Source organism: Herpailurus yagouaroundi, unplaced genomic scaffold (genome assembly GCF_014898765.1).
Source record: "Herpailurus yagouaroundi ecotype Mexico unplaced genomic scaffold, PumYag 77, whole genome shotgun sequence".
Lineage (NCBI taxonomy): Eukaryota > Metazoa > Chordata > Mammalia > Carnivora > Felidae > Herpailurus > Herpailurus yagouaroundi.
The window spans coordinates 40,645,318-40,658,738 of NW_024412388.1; the positions used below are offsets into that span (position 1 = coordinate 40,645,318).

At 34.3% G+C, this 13,421-nt stretch overlaps 1 protein-coding gene across 3 annotated transcripts in view; it reads right to left on the bottom strand.

Annotated features, from left to right (window-relative positions):
• FAF1 (Fas associated factor 1) overlaps nucleotides 1-13,421 on the bottom strand; it is a 529,666-nt gene that overhangs the window by 262,296 nt on the left and 253,949 nt on the right. For all 3 annotated transcript variants that reach the window (XM_040470188.1, XM_040470190.1, XM_040470189.1), the window contains one exon: nucleotides 6,436-6,541. In XM_040470188.1, coding sequence (XP_040326122.1) covers nucleotides 6,436-6,541 — 106 coding nt within the window. The remainder of the gene's footprint in view (nucleotides 1-6,435; nucleotides 6,542-13,421) is intronic.

Genomic DNA, 13,421 nt, shown 5'->3' on the forward strand with positions numbered 1-13,421 from the left:
TTGCACAAACTGGGCTTGCTATATCTTCTTGTTATGTCATAATAACTTTGGCTAATTATTCGTATTATGCTAAGAAGAACCACGTGAAAATATGTTTGGAACTGCATTCCAATTTATGATAATTAATTCTACAATTCCAATTCACATTTAATGGACTTTAATATACTACATATTTTTACGGGACCATGTAAAAATTTGCAAAAACGGTTGGCTCAAATAAACGTTCTCTATTAAGTGCAATTTATCCCTTTGGGTTCACTCAATAACCGCAATATATTTTTGAAGTATATATTTTACTCAAAAAATACATAAGTAAGTCACAAACCAAAAGCTAACAGATGTGTGACTTCTAATTAGTTATAATAATCTCTGCTTCAATGCCATTAGAATGAGCCTTTCTTTTCTTTTGAAAACTAAAAAAGCTTTCCTTTGAATTTTAAACTGTCAGGGTGCTTCAAAGTCAATGTACGAAATCTGCTTTGATTAAAATTTTAGACATCTACAGTGATAACTTTATGAAAGGAAAATATTAAATTATAATTATCCTAAACAGACACAGTCTTGTGAAACTAACCCTACATTCATGTTAAAACACAAAGAGTTGAATATAATGAATTTGATTCATCCTTGGACACAAAGCTTCACCACAGTAAACTCAGTCAACTGTTGCTCTTGCGCCTATATTCATGGTGCTTAAATAGCGCACTTTAAAACAAAAAAAACTCCAATTGGCTTTTCATATATCCACCCTCCCCAAAAATAACGCACTTGAAAAACTCAAATGATATGAAAGGCTTCAAGGCCTCTTTTCTCCCTTTCATAGCCCTTTTTTTTATTTCTGTTTGCAGTAATCTGCCTTTCTCTTTCTCTTTCTCATTGCTACAGAGCAAGCGAGGAGGCTCAGAGCTTTGAAAAGGGGGCTCAGTGTGTAATGGGTCCACTAGAATTAATTTACTTGCACCAAATCCATTGAGCACAGAGGGTTTTTTTTCCCCCTCTCTCTCTCCGTCTCTCTCTCTCTTCTCAAATCATTTGGAGTCGAACGCAGCCCCCAGCCTTTGTAATTCTAGTAAAGCACTTAAAGTGCACAGTAGGTGTTCATGAGGACCATCTGGTCAAAAGCAAAACAAGCTGCTGATTTTGCCTTTGAATAGAATGAAGCAAGTGTGAATTAGTCTCTTCAATTAGCACTATTACAACCTGTCAAGTGCATATTGTAAAACAGGATTATTACAGTATTGGTCACCAGTGCAATTATTTACTCTCTGCCTTTTCTTGCATATAAAAATGTCTTATGTTTATTAGTTTCTGATAACTGAACATAATTTCTCCCAACCCAGACATTTCGAAACTACCAACACACAAATCAGAGATTATGAAACATGGTCAGCTAAGAAGATGTTAGGATACACATATCTTAAGTAACAAAGGACTAAAGCATTGTCCTTAAATCTTAACAAAATTTCATTGTTTCTATCCTCTTGAAAGTAGGTGAAGGAATACTTAAATACTTAATTTCCCATAGAGATTATTCTAAAATGTTTTTGGAGAGAGAAGAGAGAAAAAGACTTGTCAGTTTCAAAAGGCCGCATTGTAAATTTTACTTAAACTTATTTCCTACGGGGATGATTCATTAAGAATCACAGGTAACCTCAATATTTATAAAATGATTATTAGCAATTTGTTCGCTTTAAGTGGTATGACTTCAACAGATTATAACATGCAACTTGAAACTAATAATATACATGCATATTTAAAAGAAACTCATAATCTCCTTTTCTGAAAGCTGAATAAAGGCTTGAATTCATTGCCCAGTTGCTTAAGAAATTATGTCTTTCATTCTTGCTAAGATGTCACTTGTGATTTCAAATTTAAAAAAATCAAACTATGATATATGCTAATTAAAATGGGTTCATTCTAATTGAGTTTATATATGCCATTTATTTTGAAGTAAATTTATAAATCGCTTAAACTTTTAATTAAACAAGCACACAATTTAATTTACTCTCTTGCATATGCACATTCTCAGCTACTCTATTCTTCAGTTCTGTGCCAGCACCCCCGCCCTCTCCACACTAGAAAACAAACAAACAAACAAAAACACCTATACTTAAAACATTTAGAGAAAGGGCATGTTAGTTAAACAGTTATAGTCAACCCAATACCAGAAAATTGCTTATTAGTACAATCTGTAAAAAACTACATGTTTAATTGTTGTTAATGATCTGCAGCATCAGAGGAGACTAGTTTGAAATATACGTTAGTCAAGCAAGTTGAGAAAGTAGCAAGTAGGAAAACAGACATAAAACCCAACACGTTTCAAATTTGCAGAATCAGACTAACCTCATGATTTCACAATTATTTAGTCAAGATTATTTTTAAGGACTAGTATGATTTATGTATTTAGTTCACTTCTCATTGCTAATTCAAACCACTGGCTTCATTTGACAATCACTAGTATTAGTAGTGAAATGTTTTACTCTTCTATGCAAGATATATCTTTATAGGTTGTCAATTTTTCCATTTCATTTCCCTTAAGAACTAAATCAACATTAATAAGAACAGTGAGAATTCTAGGGTAAAGTGAAACTTGGAAGAGGATTTAAATAATTCTAAAAGCTATTCACCATGCTTCTTGCTATAACAGATAATACTCCATGATTCCATACCAAAAATACTTAGGTTTCTTATCATTGTTATTCTGGGTCATGTGTGTATTCCTTAAGTTTGTATGACATCTGCAAAGAAAAGTGGATATTTTGCCTAATAGAAGCTTTTGCAATAGTAATATGGACAACAAAGAATTAGTTTCCAAGAAAAGTTGGCTTGATTTCAGGGACTTCATATCCTTTTCCACACCTGGGTTTAGGATTTGCAGTAGGCAAATTGATCTTTTTCCTTTAATTTAACCAATCCCAAGTGCATTTGTAATCACAGATTTTAACAGTATTAGAAAGTAGTATTACTACAATCAATATAATGAACTGTTTAAAAATCTGAATTCTCAGTGAAGAAAATGCATTAAAATTAGGTAAGCTTGTTTGAATCTTCAAAGAAATTCACTGTTTTAAAGTGTGACAAGTAGCTACTTCAGGACCCAAAAAGGTGGAAAGAAAGACTGTCACAAAGTTACTGTCATATTATCTGATAATTTGTTAAATGGAAAAAAGAGAAAGGATTTTTAGGCTTACAACTACTTCCAACTTTCCAGTCTGACCGTTTTATGCTATCAATGTCTTTTCCTCAAGTAGAAGGATAATGTAAATGGAATGATTTGTAAAGAGATTAAAAAAAAAAAAAAACCCAATATCTAACTAGCCTAAATTAAAATCTAGAGCACCCGAAGGACATAAGTCATGCATTGTGAAGCAAGAGAACACAGAGCCAGAATGAACAAACACTTGCACAACTATCGGTTTATCACCACTAAGTTGCATGAACATATGGTCACTGAAGAGTTTATTTGAAATTCAAACTACATCTAAGTTCTATTTTCTAATTCAGTATTTTAAAAAATGTATTTTGTGTAATTAAAAGTTGAATTCATAGGACCTTTTCAACCCTATTTCATTTAATAGAAATTTCTCTCTGGGACAAAAATATTACAAAAGCTTTCTCTTGTATATGCAAGGCTTTCAAAATTTAAAAATATCAAAAAAATGGGCTTTTTTTCCCCCACCTATAGCAAAAATAAAATACTCCTACACTGGAAAAAAAATCAGGTGGTTTTTTCTTCCTTTCCCTCACATATTGGTCAAAATTCATTCTAGGAAGTATTAACACTGAAAAGAAACTGATGACAGAAATTAATTTATAATTTAGGATGTATGGCATCACTAAGCTTCTACATTCATAGCAAAAATTCTAACATTTCTAGTACTACAAAAATTCTAACATTTCTAGTACTACAAAATCATACTGACATTATATTTTTATTGTGTTGCAAACTGACTTTTAATCATACAACAAAAAAAGCCACATATTTAAGTGTCACTCTGGGTTGCATGGCTGTAGCATAAAAGCATCTATTCTTTCCCAACTACCTCCCTGCCCCCCAAGTATTCCACAAGTTGAAGAAGAAAAGTCTTAGAACTAGACCTACAGAGTGTGATCCCAGGACTAGAGAGTGTTATCCATATTCATTTTCTAAGTTGTACAGAATAAAAGAGCCTACATGTACCTGTCTACTCATAAAAGGCAACTGATATTAGAAACTTCATTTATTTTGTCCTGGCACCTAGCATTTCAAAATCTTATTTTAAATAAACTTAAAAAAAGAAAAAGAGGAAACCAAACTCTTACAAAGAAATACGTTAAGAATATCTGTCTTTGCAAAAATATTTCTAGGACATTTTTCATTTAGAAAATGGTATGAAAAGGTTTACTGTTTTCAAGTCCTTGAGGCTTAAAATATATTTGATAATCTAAATTGCAGGCAATGGAGAACAGTTTCAGCCAACTGTGGCGCACAATGGCACATTTACAGAATTTTAAATATTTCTTTTAATAATTGATGTAGTCATTTTGAATCATTCTGCATAGGATATCAGGTGTGAGCAGATTGCATTAACGCTGCTTAAACATTTCAACTTGTCAGTATGGCCAACTCGATTTCGGAAATATTTGCAGTATTTTCCCATCGAAACAGTAATAAAGGCAAAATAAATATATGCCACTACTTTATAATCACCGAACATTAATGAATATTTTATGTCTTTTTAAATCTCCCTGTTTAATTTAAAAGGGTGAAATTAAGTCTCCTCCTTGCAATATGCCAATTATCTGTAAATCAAACAATAACTTGGCCATTATGCTCCTTTTTGTTAATATAAGAGAAGCTAATTTGAAAACACTGAATGGCATTTTTAGACTATCAGTTTAATAGTCCTTTCTGCCCTCTTGTGGGAGAAAATTGAAACACACTCAAACTATAGAAACTGGAAATGTTTTAAAAAAAAAAAGTTAAAATTTTGGCTATAAAAATTTCAGTCAGAAAGGAAAATAAAGAAGTGTATATTTATCCATCATGCATTATACTAGTCTTCAATTTAAAAAAGTAAATCAGAATGAAATTTACTTCATATTATTTTTGCTTTTCTTGATTAAAATGGAGTTACTTGTTGGAAACTAAATTTCCTTATTTAATTACATCCAATATATAACTTAAATTTTACCACCATAAAGTTACCAGAATAAACTCTGCAATATAGCCATAGTTAAACATTATTTTTAATGTAAAAGCAACAATGATTCTCCAAGGAATTAAAACTTTCAATTTAGAAACTAGAACACCCATTGTAGATGTTAAGAATGAAATGGCAGTTAATATGTTTAAACCCTGGGGAAAAAATCAAATTCAAGCTTATGATTCAAAGTATGGGCGGAGAAAAATTTACTAGTCAACCAACTATTCAAGTGATAAAGAAAATAAACTTCAAACAGTGATTTATTTATGGCAAATTCAGAAGTTGAAATTCATTGGCAAAACATCAAAAATGGAAACCATTAATAGTCTAACCATTGCTAAAACAATTCATATATGTCTGAAAAATGACTAGGTGAAAACAACTCATTCTTTCATTATGAGATTAGTAATTATTTTAACCAATGTAGTCCAAGAAAAAAATTATGAAATAATCCAAGATTAAACATAATTCTCTTTATAAAAATATTAGTAGACAAATGATTGTTGTCTTAACAACTAACAAGAGGTAATGTGTTATAACTGTCATTTCAATGTTTCTAAACACAAGTCCTGTCAAACCCTTGAATATTTTTCCCCCCACGGAGATAAATTACTGGCTTTTAAGTGGGTGGGGCCACAGGCAAGAAGGTACCTTTTCTCTCTTGGGGGCGGTTCTTTTTTGAAACAGTGGCCCTGGTTGGCCACATTGAAGAAAATATTTACACTATAAATAGACTCTTCTCAGATATTCTGAGCTAAATGACTGACAGTCTCCAACAGCATTTCACGAATACTGTCCAACGTTCGGATTGAGGCTACTTAAGCAAAGCTTTCTCAAATTCCTTTTGGAAAAAGCCATGTTGTAAATAATGTATTTGAAAGCAACCTTTCAAATAAAGTATAAGCATGTTTGAAAATGCATGTTGTCCACAATTTCCAAATTAATATTTTAAATCATTACTATAAAACCATAAAATGCATTATGTAATAACAATGAGTTATTTCTAAGCAAGGTTTTAAGTTGACTATTTTAAGAGTTATCAAGAGCTCTCATTTATAACATCTATCTTTCTAGGTCAAGTCATTTAATATATCTACAGTAATCATTGATGCTCCAGTTAATTAAAATTAAGAACCCAATAATGAAACATAAAGAGAGTTTCCAACTAGAACAGATAAGCCCTCTTTAACAGGGTCAACATTAGCTATAATGAGCTACCTTTATTCCTTAGCTGCGAGACATAACTCACCTCTTGAATAGTACTGCTTCCTGAGAAGTTCAGGTTGTACTCCCGCTGGACTTCTCGGTGGGTGATGATCAGCATGAAGTTTTGATTTAATGACTCCTGCAGGGCACTGAAAGGGTTGAAAGAAAAACAAGGAACTCTGAGATGAACATGTTCTAGCTTGCTTTACAGCTAGCTGCAAAAACCCCAGGAGTACCATAACCTCCACACAGGCATGTCCGGGCCCAATGTTATCATCTCTTCAGCTCCTAAAGGCAAGAGAGCATGCTGAGAACAACCAAGGGGAGCTAACCTGTTAACTCCTTCTCTACCAAGGTGTTTTTAAACTTCAATTCTAAACACTTTGCATACATAAGAATTTTCTAGAAGTCATAGGCTATTGTCTACATATGTATTTCCTCCAAGAGAACCAAATTTTTCAATTATATCAAATTCCAAATATAATACTAAAATGTATACTCAAATGCTCTGGTTCAAATCCAAGTGAAACAGCTGTTTTAGAAGAACAGAAATATAAAATACTGTTTATACTCATGAATGTTGTGTAAGAATAGAAATATGGTTTCAGTCAAAATTCAGAAGATACTGACTGAAAACTACAGAATTTTAATTGTTATCCCCAGATTCCTTCAAAATATCTGTGATTTCACTTAGGACTCAGAAATATACAGAATTTAGACACTGGGAGAATTCAGAGCAACATTAACCAAAATGTTAGAAATGTATCAGAACTATGAAGAGTAAATGAAATTAACCACCTAAGACAAGAAATATAAGTCATGGTTCTATTTGTTTATGACAATTTTAAGAAGCACTGTTAACACTCCAGAAAATAAAAATCTGTCACCATTATGTATGAATAATCTATACTGGCAGCCTCAGGTATAACTGTGCCAGACTGGTGGAGGTGGGAAGACAATTTGGGTGTGCTACACAGTTCTGGCCTTTATTATTCTTTCTTTGCTAATCTGTAACTATATGATAAACATACATTCAACAGAAGATTAGGATTAGGCAGTTAATCTCTGTCCCACTGTCTCCCATAGAGTTCCCAGGTTAATTACAGACTAAAAATACCTAGGAAACACCAATATATAGCATAAAATATTACTGATCAAAATCAAAGGAAATAATACCTAACTAAAATAGAGTTTCTTTAGGCAGGAACCTTTGTCACTGTATCCTTAGCACTTAAGCATAATGCCTGTCACACTATAAATATGTATTAAATAATGAATAAATGGTGAATTTCCAGAAGGCAAGAGTCTTATTCATCTTTGTATCTCACAAAGCAATGTTACTTTCTGGAAAACTACTATAGGTATTAAGATTTTGATTAATTTATTTATCAACATTAACTCAATGCCTTACATTATTCCATGTGCTAAGAATATCAACCCAAATAATACACAGGTCCTGTCCATAAAAGACTTCACAATCTAAGAAGGTAGACAAATATATAAACAGCCAGAGTATAATGCAATAGGTACAACTGAGAAATTGAAAAAGTATAATGAAAACATGGAAGGAAGTGCTCAATTCTGTCTCTGTGAAAGAGGGAAATGGTTAAGGAAAGCTTTAGAGGAGAAGAAAAATATAAGTTGAAATATGCTGGATAAGTAGGACCTCTGTGTTTATCATTTGGAAGACAAGACATTTTTGCTTCATCTGGGAAAGAGAGAAGGGTGGCATTTTTTAGACAAGGAAATAATAAGTGGCAGAATGTAGTAAGTTCACTCACTCAGTTAACAAATATTTATTGAGTACCTACCTATGTTTATGACATTGTTCTAGATGCTAGGGGTTCAGCAGTGAACAAAAAAACAAACAAACATGATCCCTGCTTTCATGAGACTTACATTCCAGTAAAGGATACAAACAATAAATAAATGAGTAAGCAATTTTAGAGAATACTAAGTGCCATGAAGTAATAAAATAGGATTACAATTAAAAAGGTAACAGAGGGACAGCGTGAAGGGAATTATTTTCAACAGAACAGTTGGGGAAGGCATCTCTGAGGAAGTGCCATTTAAGTTGAAGCTGTTATGATAAGAAAGAGATAGCAGTAGTTTGATCATGTAGGTCCTTGCAGACCATAGTAAAGAACTTGATATTTATAGTAATTGCACGGGAAAACCACTGGAGGTTTTAAACAGGGAAATAGTTAACAGCTGACTTACATTTACATGTATACAATATTATTCTGGCTGTTCAGGCTACAGTGAGGAAACAGTAAGGCAGGGAGAGCTAGAAGAGTTAGGAGGCTAGCCCTGGTAAGAAGTGGTGGTGACTTGGACTAGGGCAGTAGAGGCAAAGACGGTAAAGAGTTGTCAGGTTCAGATATCTTTCAGAGGTAGAAGCCAGACAAATTACTGATGGAATGAGAGAAAAACATAACCTCAAATTTCTGGCCTAAGCAAATGGAAGGACAGAATTGGATTTAACAAGGAAAACTGGGGTGGGAACATATTGGTTGGGGAAATTGAGAATGAAGTTTTGGACATGTTAAGATGCCTATTAGACATCCAAAAAGAGATACCATGTACAGCTATACAGAGGTGAAGGTCAAGGAAGACAGCTCAGAGCAGGACAGTTGGCAGCGTATAGACAGTATTTAGTTTTTGTGGGCAAAAAAAATAATCTAGAGAAATAGTTTGCTTAGAAAAGGAGAGAGGCCAGGATGGAGCACCAGGCATTCCAATCATTTGAAATCAAGCATAGGAGGAGGAGTCAGAGTAAAGGAGATTGATAAGTGGTCAGTGAGATAAGAGAAAGACCAAGAAAGTCTAGTATAAGGGAGTCAAAAAAAGTGTTTCAATTAGGAAGGGCATGAGCAATTACACCAACTGATGCTGAGATGTTAAGTACAATAAGGTCAGAAAAAGGACAACATTCAGGAAAAAGCTCATTATGACCACAGCGAAGGGTGTGTGAAAGGCATGCAATGTGGCTCAAACAGAGGTTGGGTTAATTGTTCAATTATCTGCATGCTAAATGAATTTGGGGTCAAAAGTGGCAAGTAATGAAAAGCCTATTTGGAGTTCAAGGCCTTTCATAGGTAGACTGACTTCACAACTATTCTTCAAAATTTGGCTTTTGCTCTAGAGATTAGCTAACTTCTCATGTCAGAAACATCACACCATACTCAATTCAATCTCTGTTCATGTTATTCTCATCCTCCTTCACAACCACCCTACCAATACTGCAGCTTTCAGACCACCTTATGACGTACCATTTTTATTTATTATTGACCTCCTTTTCTCCCAATTCCTTTATCATATACTGTATTTAATAATTATAGCATATTTTGTACAGTTTGATTTGTTTCATGTGTGGAAGTCCTCAATTCAAAACTACAAGTCTTTTAAAGATAGGTATCTTATTACTCATCAGTATTTCCCTTGGCAACTAGCATAATAAAAAGTGATTCAATTGAATCCTATAAACATTTAAGGAGTAGTTAGTTCTGCATATTCTGAACTGCATATAAAGAACTACTAACAGTCATTTTTTTTTTGAGACATTCACTCAGATAGTCATTCACAGATTGTCATTCACTATCTATGAAGTGCCATTTTATTCACAAAATTGTGGTTCAAAAAGGTCAAGTAATTGCCCAAGGTCATGTAGCCACAAAAAGATGAAACCCAGTTTCTAAATTATATTTAATTCTATGTCCTTTACACATCAGTATCCTATCTCCCAAATGGCTAGGCTGCTTTGGGGATACAAAGATGATTAAGACTCCTGCCTGCTAGGAGTTCACAATTCATTCATTCCTTCTATAATTATTTGATTCCTATTATTTTCATTTATTCATTCAGAGAGAGTGTGAGTGAGGAGGGAGGGAGGGAGAGGGAGGGAGGGTAGGGGAAAGGGAAAGAGAGAGAGAGAGAGAGAGAGAGAGAGAGAGAGAGAGAGAGAGAGAGAGAGAATCTTAAGTGGGCTCCACACTAAGCATGGAGCCTGGTATGGGGTTCAATCTCACCACTATGAGACCATATCCTGAGTGGAAATCAAGAGCTGGAAGCTCAACTGACTGAGCCACCCACTTGTCCCCTTATTATTGGTTATAGTCAAGATAGACTACTCATAGAATTTAAAACAGATGCGAGGATTGTGAAGAAAGGAAACAGTACTTTGAAGTAATACGAAGAAGAATGGATAGTAATTGGACACGTAGATATGGAGGGTGACTATAGGCTAGTTTGAGCAGAGATGGAGATTGGAGAATATAAGGAAAAGTGCAGAAAGCAATAAGGAAGAAGTATAAGGGGATGTGATGAAGGGTTTGTGAAAAAGAAAACTTCAAAAAATTAAACACGACCATTATGGAGGTTTCAAATGCCAGGCTAAGGAGCTCAGAATTCCAGAAGTCTTGATTATTATATAGATCCTCCTTTATCTTTACATATGGATCTACACATGTCTAATACTTCTAGTGCTTGCCTTTATGCAATTCTTTAGATATGTCTCTTGATCTTGACTGGCAGACCTGTGCAGTAATTTTGCAAAAGGTTTGTTAGGACCAGCACTGACTCAGACTACTTTAGAAGAACATCACTTTAGTGTAGTTCTACAATTCCTGGATAGTCCCGGGGCAAGGTAACTAGGCAAGAAAAAATATTTATAGGTTTAAACTGCTCAAGAGTCACAGAGCTAGATTTGAATCCTTGGCTCCACTACTTGCTAGTTGTTTGACTCTGAAATGTCAATCATACATTCTTTCAATGTATTTGCTGAATGTCCACCACATACAAGGCCCTATTTTAGGCACTTAATTACTCTGTAAATTCTGTTTACTCTTCAGGAAAAGGAGAATAATCCTTCATAGAACTGTGAATATTAAATTTTAGAAAGCCAAGTGGAAATTTTTATTGCATATAAGTTTTAAGGTGCCCTGTTATATAACTTAGTGAAATCAGACCACTTTTTTTTTTTAGCTGTTTTATTTTTATTTTGAGAGAGTAAGCAGATTCATGGGAGGGAAGTAGCAGGGGAGGGACAGAGAAAGAGGGAGACAGAGAAGCCCAAGCAGGCTCCAAGCTGTCAGCACAGCACCCAATGCGGGCCTTGATCTCAGGAACTATGAGATCATGACCTGAGGCAAAACTAACAGTTGGCCCCTTAACCAACTGAGCCACCCAGGCATCCTGAAAACAGAACACTTTTGAGGGGTATTCATACTCTGAAATCTTACAATGACAGTGAAACATTAATAAAAGGATCTATGGTGTTTTTTAGTAGCATGTTTTAGTTCCATTCCTCTGCAGGAGTTCATAGAGGGTAAAACTTTTTTTGATGCATTGAATGTAATTTTATACTAGGCCTAATGTTATCTAGACTCCCTCACAGTGTTCTTTTTTTACACAGGTCTTGTTTGGTGTTGATATACCACATTCATACTCCTTGTGAGAATGGTTTGTCTGGAGGAGTAAGCTAAAGATATTATTTATGACCTCGGACTCCAGCCTCACTCATTCACTTAGCCATTAACAATGATAGCTAGCCTTTAATTAGTGCTACTACGCATCAGGCATCAAGAAATTCATGTCAACTTTATGACGTTATGATTATCATTTTCCATTTCACAGATGACAAAACTGATGTTAAGTTACTTGCTTAAAGACACACACAAAATAAGAAGCAGCCACCCAGGTCTAACCCTTAGGATTTGTTCTCCAGGTACTGAGAAAGGGAACCCAGTAAGATCACAGGTCTACCTTCACTGAGTTTATTGAGATGGGAAGATAAGTAAACTTACAATTCACATATGGTACTGTTTGCTAAGAATGCTAATACCACTTGTCCTAAGGTGCTATGGAAATAAGGAGGAAGAATACCTAAATTTAACCACAGAGGCTTTCCACAGAATCTGGCATGTGAACTGAGTAAATTTTGTTTCTTGGTTTTCTGAGGTTTTTTTTGGGGGGGCAGGGGTGAATTGAAATGGGGGTGAAAGCTGTAAAGAATTTACTGTGGTGACTGGTATAATTGGCAAAGACTTTATTGCTACAATATTATCTAGACACAGATTCTAGCTGCTACTTAGCAGAATGATATGAGTCCTCATAGCTATTGCATCTAGGAGCAATTTTTTAACAGTGTCTTCTAATGGTTGATTAGGATAGCTAGCCTCAGTTAATCTACCTTCAGGCAGTCTTTTACCTTCAAAATGCAGTCATTCATGCTATGTAACTTTTAACCTTTATAATAACTCTAAGGACTACTGCCAACCAAAGTGGGTGGGTGAGAAATAACATGAAATGATTTTTTTAATGGCATGTTTTCACTTCAATTAGAGGGAGAAGGAAAGGTATAAGCAAATGTACAACCTTCAATTTTAACCCAAAGCAAGAAATGGTTTCGACAGAATACATTATGCTATTCTCACTGTAAGGTATTTAATTTTTGATTCTTCATCATGATTTTCCTTTCAGTTAGAATACTTGCATTTACCAACAAGAAGATTTTGTTTCTACAAAAGATAAGAGCTGTTAAAACTTGCCACTGCTCTACCCTCAGAGAGTGAAATTAATGTTTAAATTGTAATAAGAATCACATAGATTATTCCCAAGCTTTAAGCTAGTGACTATTTGTAAAAAATAAAATACACTACAATATAATACAATGAACATTCACATTTTTAAGCAATTAATAGACCAAGTGCTAGATATTTTCATATATACCATCTCATAATTCTCCTAGCTAGTTTCTTCATTTTAAAATTAGGGGAGCAGGGGGTGGCACCTGGGTGGCTCAGTTGGTTAAGCAGCCAACTTCAGCTCAAGTCATGATCTCATAGTTCGTGGAGCCCCGTGTCAGGCTCTGTGCTGACAGCTCAGGGCCTGGAGCCTGCTTCGGATTCTGTACATGTCTCTCTCTCTGTCCCTTCCCTACTTGCCACTCCCTCTCTCTCTCTCTCTCAAAAATAAACATTAAAAAATAAAATAAAATAAAATAAAATAAAATAAAATAAAATAAAATAA